This window comes from Cynocephalus volans, chromosome 1 (genome assembly GCF_027409185.1).
Source record: "Cynocephalus volans isolate mCynVol1 chromosome 1, mCynVol1.pri, whole genome shotgun sequence".
Lineage (NCBI taxonomy): Eukaryota > Metazoa > Chordata > Mammalia > Dermoptera > Cynocephalidae > Cynocephalus > Cynocephalus volans.
The window spans coordinates 68541212-68556310 of NC_084460.1; the positions used below are offsets into that span (position 1 = coordinate 68541212).

Consider the following 15099-nt stretch of genomic DNA (forward strand, 5'->3'; position numbering starts at 1 on the left):
CTAACATGAGGAGATGACTACTCCATCCTGGGGATTTCTTTGGGACAGATATTATATTATTTTGTGGAGGGGGATATTCTGAATATAAAGTCTTACCTACTTCCTTTCCACTTTCTCCTATGAACCTGTCATAAATCATATTTTCCACCTAAGAACACCTTTCCCTTTGGATGTAATATTCCATTTTCCTTTGGTATACTAGAGCTACAAGTAATCTATGATATATCCTAGCCCTTAACATTATGATTTAATAATTTAAAGGTAGGAAAAATGTAAAGCAAATTGAGAAGGCATTTGAACGGTGAGTTGAAAGCATCTTTTATACAAATTCCTTCTTTTCCTCCTTTATATTTCTCCTCTAGTCAAATATCACATCTACACTTGGCAAACAGTGAATATTTTTAAACACTAGGAAACATGACATATAGAATGAGTGAAGTGAGATTAAGGAAGATAAAGATATCAAGTGAAAACCTCAAGAATAAATGAGAAAAAATGAAAGATTTTATATCTCCTGAAAAAGAAAATCCTAAGCTTTCATTCTTAAGCAAAGCTGACTGACCTCCTATTTTATTATGTATTGACTATATTAAATATAGTTATATCGCTTTTCTTTAAAGGCATCACATGACCATATATATACACATACACACACACACACACACACACACACGCACATATGTAGGTGTCATTATCCAGGTTAAATACTGCCAGTTTGAATGAAAAAATTTTTACAACCCTAGCAAAAGATCTTATAAAAAGATACAGTAGTGTTACTGTTAGTAACCCTATTAAAAAGAATCCTCAAGCAATTTCTGGAACTGAATAATAAGAGCTCTGTGGAAGTGGAAAATATACTGATTTCATTTTTTAAAATTATCTCACCATGTTATGAAATTCATTTATGTTTCTCATAGAAATGCCACATTCTACACATTTATAAAAATTATACAATTGATTTTTTTATGATCTAGTTATTTAAATCAATGAAAAACTGAGTTGCATATTTCAAATGTGTTTTATAAAATAATTATATCTAATTTAATGTCCTTTCACCCCTTCAGATGCAAGTATTGAAAATAGCAAAATTTAAATGTAAATTTAATAATCTTTAATGTAGAAAAAAATAACTTCTTATGACAAAATCATCTTGATATACTTTTGTGCTTATAATCAGTGGCAGAATAGGAAAGATGATTAGCTGGTTGTTTTGTCAACTTTGACTCTATACGTAACTGCAGATTTTAGTAAAGTCCCTCCAATTGAGAAGAAAACTACTGGAGGCAGTGTAAGCAATAAGGTACAATAATAAAGAGAAATATCTATACATTATGCCAAGTTTTAATGTTGAAAAGAAGCAAGGATACAGTCAGTCACAGTTTAATGGCTGCATATTATCTTCTGGGAGGTTACAAACTGAAAAAAATCACCATCAAGACATTAAGTTAAAATATAAAATAGCAACAAAATAAATGCTGTAGAAAAAATGATTTGTTTAAAGTAATTTTAAAAAGAGGGTGCAATGGTAATCCATGACTGAGATTTGGACTTAAGTTTGAACTTAAGAAATAAGTAATATCTAAGGCTGTAAAGGGATGAGAAGGTACACTGTTCGGTTGGACAAAAAAGACAAAAGTTTGGGATTAGGCATGGGGTGGTGTGCTCGTAAGCCAAACATTTGAAAAAAAAGGAACAAACGAACAAACAAAAAAAACCCAGCACAAAACCTTCTTTGTCATGTTTGCTGTTGCCATGGTGTAAATATTCCCACCATGGCAGATGTCAAGCTAACTGAATGATGCCAGGAAATGCTGGGCTCAGAAAAGAGGTACATCGTTCTCAGACAAGCCACGATAGGTCAGCCCCAGCAAAGCGCTTCACAGCAGACAGAAGAGCTTAAAACGTGTGTCTGGGAACACCAACAGATGGAATTGTACCATTTTTTTTAGACAAGGTTGTGGAGCACACTGAGAGCCATGTTGAAGTGATTGTACTTTATTTTTGTTGAGTTACTGAAGTAGTTCGACTGAGAGAGGAACAGTTATGAATAAGACATCTGTGGTGAGAAAAATAATTTAAGAGTAGAGCACAGGACGGAGGGGGATGGATATTCTAGACATGGAACCCACGTAATAAACTTGAAGTAGGTCTGGGTGAGGAGAAAAAGAAAAAGAACTGAATAATATAGCAGAAGTGGGAATAGAGATAAGTAAAGGACTGTCTGAAAAGAAAAAAAAAACTCAAAATCAAAAAACAAGGCATAACCTGAGATATAAAGAATATAGAGAAAAATGGAGAGAATAAAACCAAAGTAACTTTAGTTTCATACAGGTGAAAGAGAATGTAGTGGACACAATGGTAGAACTGAGAAGAAGAATTAAGGACCTATTTAGAATGTCCCAGTGGCAGAGTCCTTAAGTGAGATCAGTTATTTGAGAGAAATCTGTGGAAGAGCAAGGAAAATGGGATCTAGATCTACATTTGTAGGATACCACCGTTTTGACAATAGAAAGATGGAAAACAGTAACAGTAAGAAAAATGAAGAGGGTGATAACTTTAGAAATTCGCAAACGGAGAAAGTGTTTTAGGAGAAACAATGGACGTTTGGAGTAGGCAACAGTCATCATGGGAATCTATTTAGCACAGAGGAACAATGTGAATATGGTAAATCTCTGCTCCATCATCTACATCCTTTGTCCCTGGATCCTAGCATATGACTCCTAAAATTCTTAGAATCTCCAAAGTGATGAGAATGTCTTTTTGTATGCTAATAAGTTGACTGTTGGGCTGCAGCCCTTAGCGAGCTTCAGGATTGGGGCAGTCACTGGAAAGACTGGTTGGGGCAGACACTGGAAAGACCGAGGCAGGATTAGAGAGTAGAGACTTTCAGCCCCACCTCCAATCTCCAGGAAGGAAACAGGGGCTAAAGGTGAAGTTGAATACCAATGACCTAATCATGCCTATGTAATGAAGCCTCTATAAAAACCCAGATGGACTTGGTTTGGAGGGATTCCAGAAAGCAAATACTTGGGGTTTACACATCCACTTAAGTGTAGGGTGGTGCACCCCAACTTCACCAGGACAGAAGCTCCCACACTCTGGACCCTTCCAGACCTTATTCTATCTATGTCTTCATCTGGCTATTTATTTGTTTCCCTTAAAAAATCCTTTGTAATAAACTGGTAAATGTGAATGTATTTCCATTAATTCTGTAAGCTGCTCAGCAAATCAGTTGAATCTGAAGAGGGATTGTGGATATCCTGATTTATAGCAGTTGGTCAGAAGCACCAGGGGCCTGGACTTGCAACCAGCATCTGAAGTGGGAGCAATTTTGGGGACTGAGCCCCTCACATGTGGGATCTGACACTATCTAAAGGTAGACAGTGTCAGAATAAATTTGAATTAGAGGACATGTAGCTGGTGTCCACTGAAGAGCTGATTGCTTGCTTGCTGCTGGGAGAAATCCCCACACATCTGGGCAGAGAAGTCTTCTGCATTGACTGTGGTGTGAGAACAGAGGAGAGACCTTTTTTTTTTCCCTACTCATTTTGTGTTTTTTCATACTCACCTATAAAATGAGTCTTTAATAAAACACCTACTTGCAAAGATTAAATTTGATTAAGAAAGCCTGGCCCATAATAAGTAATAAATGTGTACTATCTTGTGGTAGCAGTAGTGGTGATAGCAGTGGGGGTGGTAGTTGTAGTAGCAGTAGTAGTAGTGGTAGTAATATGCCATTATTAAAATAATTAACAGAGAGATCTCATGACTACAATATTTAAGAGAAAAATTAATTTAAATAAGCAAGTATTTATTAAATAGCATGGGTTAAAATAAAAGCAAACTATGAAAATAATGCAATGTCATATGAAGACTTACAGCTAGGGTTGTGAATTGGCATATTTACGATCATGGATTAAAGTGGGTTTCATCCCAGGGATGCATGGTTGGTTCAACATACACAAGTCAATAAATGTGAAACACCACATCAACAAAATTAAGGACAAAAACCATACAATTATTTCAACTGAGGCAGAAAAGGCATTTGACAAAATTCAAAATCTCTTCATTATTAAGACTCTCATCAAACTAGGTATAGAAGGAAATCATCTCAATACAATAAAAGTCATTTTTGACAAACCAATCACCAGTATCATCCTGAATGGGATGGTAAGAAGAGGAACAAGACAACTAATTATTCTTACTTAAAATAGTGTTGGAAGTAATATCCAGAGCAATCAGGCAAGAGAAGGAGGTAAAGTGCATCAAGGTTGGAGAGGATGAAGTCAAACTGTACTTGTTTGCTGATCACATAATCTTATATAAGGAAAAACCTATAAACTCTACCAAAAAAGTCTTATAGTTGATTAACAATTTAGTAATGTTTCAGGATAAAAAATCAACACCCCAAAATCAATAGTGTTTTTATACTGCAATAACAAAACAGCAGAAAATGAAATCAAGAAAACAAGCCTATTTACAATATTCATCAAAAAAAAAAAATCCTAAGTATCAATTTAACCAAGAAGGTGAAAGATCTCTACAATGAGAACTACAAAACACTACTGAAAGAAATTAAAGAGGACACAAAAAAGTGTAAAGACATGCAATGCTCTTGGATGAGAAGAATTAAAAATGCCCATTCTACCAAAAGCAATCTATAGATTCATTGCAATCCCCATGAAAATACCAATGACATTCTTCACAGAAATAGAAAAGCAATTCATATGGAGCAACAAAAGACTCCAAATGGCAAAAGCAATCTTAAGCAAAAAAAATAAAGAAAGAAAGCTGGAAGCATAACACTACCTGACTTCAAATTATATTACAAAGCTATTATAACCAAAACAGCATGGTACTGGCTGACACTTGAATCAATGGAACAGAATACAAAACCCAGGAATCAACCCACATACTTATAGCCAACTGATCTTCAACAAAGGCAACAAGAACATACATTGGGGAAAAGACTGCCTCTTCCATAAATGGTGTTGGGAAAATTGGACATCCATATGCAGAAAAATGAAACTGGACCTGTATCTCTCACCATATACCAAAATCAACTCAAAATGGATTAAAGACTTAAAAATAAGATCTGAAACTATAAATTTACTAAAGGAAAATATAGGGGAAGCACTCCAGGTAATAAGACTGGGAAAAGACTTTATGAACAAGATCCCAAAAGCACAAGCAGCAAAACAAAAAATAAATAAATGGGATTATATCAAACTAAAAATCTTCTGTACAGCAAAGAAAACAATCAACACAATATAAAGACAACCTATGGAATAGGAGAAAATATTTGCAAACTATACATCTGATAAGGGATTAATATCCAGAATATTCAAGGAACTCAAACAACTTTATAGTAAAAAAACAAATAATCCAATTAAAAAATGGGCAAAAGAGTTGAATAGACATTTTTCAAAGGAAGACATACAAATGGCCAAAATGTACATGAAAAAATGCTCATCATTACTAATCATCAGAGAAATGCAAATCAAAACCACATTGAGACATCATCTCACCCCAGTTAGGCTGGCAATTATTAAAAAGACCAAGAATAACAAATGCTGGTGAGGATGCAGGGAAAGGGGAAATCTTCTGCACTGTTGGTAGGACTGTAAATTAGCACACCCATTATGGAAAACAGTATGGCGGTTTCTCAAAAAACTACAGATCGAACTGCCATATGATCCAGCAATCCCACTGCTGGGTATATATCCAGAAGAATGGAAATCGTCATGTCAAAGGGATACCTACACTCCCATGTTCATTGCAGCTCTATTTACAATAGCCAAGATATTGAACTAACCTAAATGTCCATTGACTGACGACTGGATAAGGAAAATGTGGTATATATATATACACAATAAAGTACTACTCGACCATAAAAAATAATGAAATTCTGCCATTTGCAGCAACATGGATGAGTCTAGAGAAAACTTTGTTAAGTGAAATAAGCCAGACAAAGAAAGAGAAATAACACATGTTCGCACTGGCTGCTAGTAAGGAAGGAAGGAAGCGGGGGAGGGAAAGAGGGAAGAAGGAAGGTATGATGGAAAGAGAGAAAGAAAAGACACAACAATATGTTGAACTTTCCAAAGGAGAGAACAAACCTAAGGATGCTAGTGATGGGGGGAGGGAGGGATGGGGCTTGGAATGTGATTGGTCAGGCAAAGGGCATAAAGAAATATGATTTATAAGAATGAATATGCTAATAATAAATAAAAATTAAAACAAACAAATAAAACAACAAGGACCACCCCCCACAAAAGAGATTAGACAAGTTTGAGTCTTAACTCCTATCCCATCTCTGGTATCTTTTGACAATTAGACTTGTTTCTTTTTTTCTTTATGGCAGCTAGCCAGTTCAGGGATTCAAACCCTTGACCTTGGTGTTGCAAGGTTGTGCTCTAACCAACTGAGCTATCTGACCAGCCCTAAACTTCTGTTTCTTTATCTGTTAAATGAGTTCAATAATTATTATATCAGTAGGTTGTGAGAATTAAATAATATGATCCAAGTGAAGTGCTTAGCACGTTGTCTGGCATTTCATTAAGACTTCAATAAATGTTAGCAATGCTTTTATTTTTGAACACATAAGATGAGTTTTTCTTAGGAAACTCAAAGCTAAGAGTCAAAGTCTGTCCTTTCAAAAAGTCATTGGAACAGTAAAATAATTTCATCAGAAAGACTAAAAATTGCACTTATACAGGAAAAGTAATCCCAACCTTGCACAGAACCATGACAATGAACACTTGAAATAGGGCATTTATTTATGATCATCTTGTTTCAAACGCCTAAGATGGTCGAAAGTTCTTTGAAAGATGAAATTTAATTATCAAGGGATGTTTGTAATTTTTAATGCAAAGGGATAAAAAAGGAACCATCAAATCAAGAACATAAACATTTGCAATAAATCTTAAAATTCCATGACCAGAGATGACAAGAATAGGCAAAAGTCCATGAAGTTTAAGAAATGGAATAAAGAAAAAAAATTACGTTTGGGGGGCATTATAACAAGTCATAAACTTGTGATTGACTTTATAGGATCCAGCCATGTTCTCTTAAACAACAGAATTTTACTTTTGGGAACAGAATGAGCTGACACAGTAAGACCCCCAGTCCAATGTGTGCTCTTTGCAGTTAAGTGGAAACTTTTGTGGTATCAGTTCTAAAGCCATTTACTTAATCCAGGTGCTTGTTCACAAGCTTGTGCTTGTGGTACACTACCTCTGCAAAAAGGAGCTGGGAAGTCCCACGATGCACCGTTCCCAGGACTGACAATGCAGGTCAGAATCGCGTGACCTTCCAAGATGTAGCCAGAGAGACAGCTGTATCGGATTTTGTCTCCTATATTGAATCTGGTTCCATGGAGAACTCCTTTTAATATTTCCCCAGGATTTCCACATGTATGGCTAGGTAAAACTATTGGAAGGAGAAAAGAAAGAGAAAAAAAAAAGTTAAATTTTCTATTAAGATCTGTTGATATCACAAAACAGTCACCACTTTGGAAGTATTAAAATCAGACAATCTCTAACAGTATTTTTGTTTTACTTTTGCCTGAAAACTACACTGAAAAAATGCCGTCAGGTTTTAGAACATCTGCAATATAATACTTTTATAAACATTTTTTAAAAGTGTAAATAAATGCATTTTGTTGGGAGAAAAATACAGTTCTGCTTAGATTTAATGTCACAGATCATGTCTAGGTTATTATTCCTACTGATGAGATTCTACACACTTATGTAATAAGCAACCAGATAATACAGTAGAATACAGAGATCTGAAAATGTGATATCATAAATATAGCATGAATAAATACTCATGCCCTGTTTATGTTTATTCCTCTAGGTCTGGTACAATTTTGGGTACACATCACTATTCAATGTTCGATCAATATTCAATGGATAAACAAATGAATTATAGAATAAACTAGAAATCTCCTGCATCAATCCAACACTTAAAAAAAAGTATGCTGCTCTTATTTTCCAGGCCATCAGCTAGGTTCTGTGCATTTATAATGTCTGATTCAAAACCAAGTTTTAACTATCAGTTTTGACAATACACGTACTGGATTGATTCACTTGCATTTCAATAATAGTATGATACCATTCCATAGCTATAGAACATGATTTTGAACTGAACTGTTGCACATTAATCTGAAGGGATGAAATTTATGATTGTTGACTACTGTCTCCATATTGCAGCTTTAAATTTAGCATATCATCAGAAAATTAGCTGCTATTATGTAGTATTCAAATAAGCTAATGAGCTTACTATTTAAAAATTTTTTTCCAAATAAAATCATATTTCTAAATGAACAAAATTAAACTATTTTACATCTGTGCTGTGGTTTCAATGTTCCCCAAGCTCATGTTGGAACTTAGCCACCAACATGATGGCAGAAGGTAGGGCCTTTAGAGGTAATTGGATGGAGAGGACTATGCTCTCATGAATGGATTGACCCACTTATCTACTAAGGGGTTGATAGTTTAAAGAGTTGTCATGGGTGTGGTTCTGGAGGCTTTAAAACGAGAGCAAGTGAGAAGGTTAGTGCGCTTGCTCAGACCATTCTTATCATGTGATACCCTTGTTTCCACAGAAACCTTTGGAGCGTTCCCACCTAGAAAAAGCCCCTCACCAGATGTACCCCATGGATTGTGGACTACCCAGCCTCCAAAACTGTAAGAAATAAACCTCTTTTCTTTATACATTACTCAGTTTCAGGTATTCTCTTACAAGCAACAGAAAACTAACTAATAGAGTCTGTATCCTTTTTGTTCCCCCCTGGGCATGGGGATGTATTTTGAGGTATAGATTTAATGTAATGAAATATTTACCTTTTCTTTGTTCTTAAATTGAGAAATATATAGAATTTTCACAGTGAATGGCAAAAGTATCTCAGTGATTTCTAAAATTATTTTTATTTATTATGAATTAATTATTTAAGTTCAAACTAAACTACTTAGAAATACTTAGAAAACATACAGTGGTGCTTAGATATTTATGGAATGTTTATGAAATGTCTGCTACATAGTCAAAATGAGCTCAGTCCTAGTTTCTAAAAAGTAATTTCTGAAGTCTACAAAAATCTGTTTAACAACACAACGGAAAGTAGTTCGGTATAGTCTATATTCATCTTTGCTGTCTTTTCTTTTTAAAGAAAATTCTGTACATAATTCTACATTCACTATCCCTAAGGCAATAAAAATGTTGTTTATAGTATATTAAAAGTGAAATTTATCTGGCTAAGGTAGGAAAAAGTTTCAACTCTGTCTTGGGGGAGCATTTGAGTTTATGACGCCCATCAGTCGGCATGAGGTGAGGATCCTGTGGTCAAGGACACAGGCTGAATTTCCACCATGAGTGAGGAAAGCGAGAAAGAAAGTAACAGAATTTGTGAACTTTTTTGGTGTTTTTCTTTACTGTTCAGTAATATTTAGAATTAACAAATTCTTCCTTGTTTCTTTTTAGAGTCATTATTATTTTTATTAACTGTTAGTAATTCTCCTTATTAGAAGGTAAACATTCACAAGTGGAATGTGTCTAAATAAGTTTTTTCCTCTAAGACAGGAATTATCAATGTAAATCCATCAAATATTTGTATACCAGCTAAAGATAACCACAACAAGCAATCAGTGTCACAAGTGCAAAATCAAAATGAGCCATTCTGAAAATTTAATTTAGCCTGTACAACTTTTCTATCCATTTTACTATGAAAAACAGCAAGAAAACATTTTTAAAAATTAACTTTGACACAGATAATATAAATGACTGTTGTACAGAAAGACCATCAGAACAGTATTAATATTACAAGATGCTGATACCTAATGGACAAACTTGCCACCTTATTATCTGCATCATATTTAATGCATTTAAAGAAAAGTGAAGAAAAAAAAAAGTTAACATTGTACTTTGCAATAGTATTTCCAGAAAATGTAGAAATGTATTGACTTATGAAGTTTTGAGGGAAATGTATCATTAACGAATGAATACAAGGGTTTTTTCCCACATAGGCTTCTGAAAAGAAATGTCCGTAAACACCCATCTCTTAAAACTTCCAAGAGAGATCTAACCTTCTAAAATTGGGGGGGAAAATAATTTCTTCCATTCAATGTCATCAACTTAGGAAAGATATTTTTAACAGAGAAACATTAACATAGTTCTCAAAAGTAGTGAATGCCAAAAAAACAGCTGTAAATAAAGAGCATGACTGTTCCTATGATTAACATCATAATGCAGATTATTGTACTTGACAGAAAGAACCCTTTCCCAGGTGCAGTCTTAGGCTCCCATCCTAAAGTGGTGGCCATGGGTCCCATGCAAGCACACAGAAGCACTATAACAAGGATGTCTATTTCTGGGGCAGCTTACATCACTTTGATGGCTTCCTTTTTGATTATTGTCTCCAGATTTTGTCTTTACCTAAACATCTTGTCATTTTTAATAGAATTTGATACACATACCTCAAACCCTTATGCTTTGCAAGGTGCTGTTTTCAACGAACAAGTGTTGCACAGGAGAATGGCATTCAGGTCTCTTCTTTTATACTTATTAGCTCTTTTTATTTACTGAAAATGTTTTCTCATCAGTATTTATTTCACAGGGTAAGGTGTGAAGATCGAATCAGATAACAGATCTCCAAATATCTGTTCTTTATGATTGTACTATCAGATTGAATTGTGAGTAGCTGTTAGCAGTCCTGAGGGAACTGCTAATTCTTAAATTGCTCAAGGTTGGGTTTGCATTTTTTTCATCTTTGTCTATAAAGTGTTTAGAATAGTGATTAGCCCTCAACAGGTGCTTGTTAAATGTATGTGAGCTCAACTAAATGATCATTAGAAATATCAATATAAAGTTGATTATATTTTCCCCTGGTTATATGTATAAATGAGAATTACATAGCTTATAAGCATGGTGGGAATAGGAAAAAAAAAAGTTTACAAGTTTGTTAAAAATCAATTGCACAAAATATCATTTGGAAAAAATGAATCACTTAATAATGTATAACTTTAGTCACTTTATTCCTCTAAATGGCAAAAAATGTAAATAGGCATCAGAGATTTTATATGAATTTAAGATTTTTAAAAGCAAAATAACTTAGCAAGTAAGAAAAAGTGGTTATAAACAAACTTTTAAAGTTTAGAGTCACTGATTGGTAGCACAAAGTTATAAATGTGTAATTTAGGAGTAAGCATTTTTATTCTCAACCAATTTTCTTTTAAACTATTTTATATTAAAATTTAAATGTGAACAATGTCAACAAATGAACAGAAATAATTGAAAATAAATTAGAATATTTTCTTCTAGTTGCAAAAATAACAAAAATGCAAAAATGTTAAAAACCTTCATCAATTTTATCAAAAAACTCAAAATATTCATAAATTGTGAAAAATGGATAAAAGTGATTACAGGTGTATAAAAAGATTTAAGACCTGGACACATAAAAATTGCAAACATGAAAATCTAGTGGCTGAGAAAAACTAACTTAAATTCAAGTAAATTCAACCCAATTGTTATTTCTGCCAATTTCATTTTAACAAATTTTTGTAACCAGTTTCCCTGAAGCTAGTGAATGTCCCTTTGTGTCTTCCACAGTAATGAGTACACATTAAGTATTTAGTAAATACTTATTGAATTGACTTGAACTCTACTTTTAATTCTCTTTAATCTGTCCCTGAGTAATTTGCACTCTTTCCCACTTCAAGAAAGAAAATTCTTATTTAGGTGATGGGAATTCTGCACCCAGTGCAGATATTTGGTGATGTGAAAGGATTTCTTGAAAAGAACTCTGGGCACAATTCTTCCCTCTCATGGCAGGCTTCCATCAGACCTCACGAAGCCAAGTTTGTACACTCAGGGCTTGAAATTTAGGCCATCATTCTAATTATTCTCATGAAAATTCCCTCCATAACACTTTTGATTTGGCAAGTACATATGGTCACATTTCAGTGACTTAATTGGGCTATCACATCAAACTTTTAACCTGTCTAAATAATTAAATCGATGTCATATGAGATACCTTTCCGAAGGAAAAGTGAAAACAGGATACTGTAATAAAATACAGCCTTAATATTCATTACTAAATGGGACAACAAAGAAGTTTGAAATTCATCAAAGAAGAAACAGCATTGTTAATGGCATGTGAACAATCAGTGAAATTTCATTAGGTGCATTCATTTGGAAACTGGGCCCCCAAGGGTTTCTGTCAGACAATTTGTTTCCACTTTACCTTTCCAGTAGTCTCCTGGCAGCTTAAGGAAATAAAACTTCAAATACCCACATGACATACAACACTTGAAGTGTAAACCAACAATATTAGACGCATTTGTCTATGAACTATTTCCTGCCTAAAGATCTTTACCCCACTCCTCCCACCACCCCACCCATCCCCACCCCACCCCCTACTTTGGGAACGATTATAAAAATTTGGTAATATAGTTTACACTATAAAAATCAGATTTTCCAAATCTTTAAACCTGACATTGATTCTTTTTACTGACTCTTTGAATCAGGGCCAATGCATAAAACAGGAAGATGCTGAGGCAACATTTACATGACAAAAGCAGTGAGCATTTCCGAGTAGGGGCAACTACTGAATGCTTTCCCTTTTTAAAGTCTCATCTTCCAATGTGAGAAATGACAGAGAGCGAGAATTGTCATATAAATATCATCGCTACAAAATTACAGCTAGATGGTGAAAATAAGTTCTACTGGTATGCAGTGCTGCTAGGCATCTGTAAATAATAGTAATTTATTGTATGTTCTCAGATGGCTAGAAGAGAGGAGCTCAAATGCTCTCATCATAGAGAAATGATAAATTTTTAAGATGATGAATATGCTGATTACCCTAATTTGATCACCAGACTTTGTACATGTGTATTGAAATATAACTCTGTACCCCACAAATATGTACGATCAAGATATGTCGATAAAAAAACAAATCTAAGAAAAAAAAGTACTAGGGGCTAAGTGAGAAGAACTCAAAAAGGAAGCGAGTTTTAAGGATATCTAAAGAGGGAACGGGGCAAGGTTTGGCCAGATTAGATAGAGCACAGCTGCTTACAGGTATCAGATGTGGCGTCCAACAGACTTGTGTTTCTGCCCCAGAAACTGTGTCATGTTGGACAAATTACTTAAATCTCAGTTTCCATATTTTGAAAAGTGGAATAAAAAACAAAACTTACTCATAGTTATGAATAATAAATGAGATAATGCAAGTAAGGTAGTTAGCGGGACACTTAGAACAGAAAAAAATGCTCCACATATGTTAGCAGTTTTTAATTTGTTTTATCAATTCTGTAGCATCATGCAAATTTTAGGGAAATAATACAATTTTCAAAGTATACAGAGATTCTAACAGATCCCAATTTCAGAAACAGTAAAATAAGGAAACAAAAAGTATTTCAGAGTTAAGTTTGTCATTAAAATGGGAACATAGTTATTAAAATGGGACATAAAAGAGAAAGACATTTCAGTTCTTTATTTAGCAAAATGAATTCTATTTCATTATTCCTGCTCTATTATAATAATTGGTAGCACTTGTACAACATACACTATGTGCTACACACTGTTCTAAGTGGCTTATGTATATCAACTCTATATACGAAGTAAGCACTGTTACTATCCCCCACTTTATAGAGAAAGCTGTGCCACAGAGAGGTTAAGTAGCTTCTCATGCCACGTAGCTGGTAAGTATTGGTGGCAGGATTTGCATATGGTGGATCCAGAATCTCTACTTGTTAGCAATACAATAAACTATCATTCTTATGAAAATGTTGGCCACATCAAAAGAGATAATAATGCTAAACTGCCATGAGATGTGCAGTGTTCTTAATAAAGCCTTGTTTAATATAATAATGGGGATATATGGATTTGGGAGAGTTATGGTGTTTCCTCATATAGAACTGATGGCAAAACTATCATATGGCTTTTTAAAAAATGTTTCAAGCTTTCCAGGTAAATGTGTATAATAGCAGAAAGGCAACACGACAGACTATGCACAAAAGTCAGCACGAGCAAAAAGACCATTTGGCAAATGGATTTGAAATCTGTAGACTAGATTTTCAATAGATTTTGAATGGTGATGGAAGACATTAGATGATCCTGACAAGTGAGAACACAAAAATGCCTGTTGCAAAATGATTTTGTGTAAAATGACTTTTGGGATGTGCAAAGCACATTTGCTACTGTAAATTATGTAATGATCTTATTGTCCTACATTTTGACTTCACTAGTTGATTTTAACATGGTCTTATACTTTAAGCTAAAGGATGGCATTGTCATAGCTTCACTAAACTGAAGTTTGGAGTAGCTAAGCCTTCACCCTTCAAATGCTCCAGGAATTAATCTGGACATAAGTTACTTCAAAACTATGACAAAAAGAGTTAAATGGTGAATCATGTGTTAACCACTGAGGAAGGAGCGGCACCTGAGGGGTCTCATCCTGTGTCCAGACTTAAAACACAGTATCTGCAAAGACCTAACTGTTCCAAATAACTTAACCACACCCAAAAAGAATGCTTAAGAATATTTTTAGAAATACGAAAATACCCAACACCAATCAAAGTAAGATTTACAACACTTGGCATCCAATCAAAAATTACCAAGCATGCAAAGAAATAAGAAAATACATCCACGATGAGAAGAAAAAGCAATAAAAATGAGCCAGAAGTGACACAGATGATTTAATTAGTAGAGCAACATTAAAGCCATTATTATAATTGCATTCTATGTGTTCAAGAAGGTAAAGATTTAACATGCTAACTAGAACCATGAAAGTGTAAAGAAAAGCCCCAGATTGTGCATCTAGCATTGAAAATACAATGTCAGAGATAAAAAATTCAATGGATGAGATGAAAAGCAGAATACATAAAGCAGAAGAAAAGAACAGTGAACACATAAATATAGCAACAGAAATTATCCAAAAGAAACATAAAGGGGAAAAAAGATTTCCAAACAAAATAAAATAATAATAAAAAAAGAGCAGAGTATCAGTGAGACTTGAAGGAAACATCAAGCAGCCAGATACATGTGTAGTTCAAGTCCTTGAAGACACAAAATAGAAAGAGGGCCAGAAAAAAAATGAAAATT

The 15099-nt window shown here is 34.2% G+C and overlaps 1 protein-coding gene across 1 annotated transcript in view; it reads right to left on the bottom strand.

Annotated features, from left to right (window-relative positions):
• Nucleotides 1-15099, bottom strand: part of CSMD1 (CUB and Sushi multiple domains 1) — a 1614989-nt gene that overhangs the window by 1030393 nt on the left and 569497 nt on the right. Inside the window, exon 4 of the mRNA XM_063099815.1 lies at nucleotides 7237-7431. Within this exon, the coding sequence (XP_062955885.1) occupies nucleotides 7237-7431 (195 nt within the window). The remainder of the gene's footprint in view (nucleotides 1-7236; nucleotides 7432-15099) is intronic.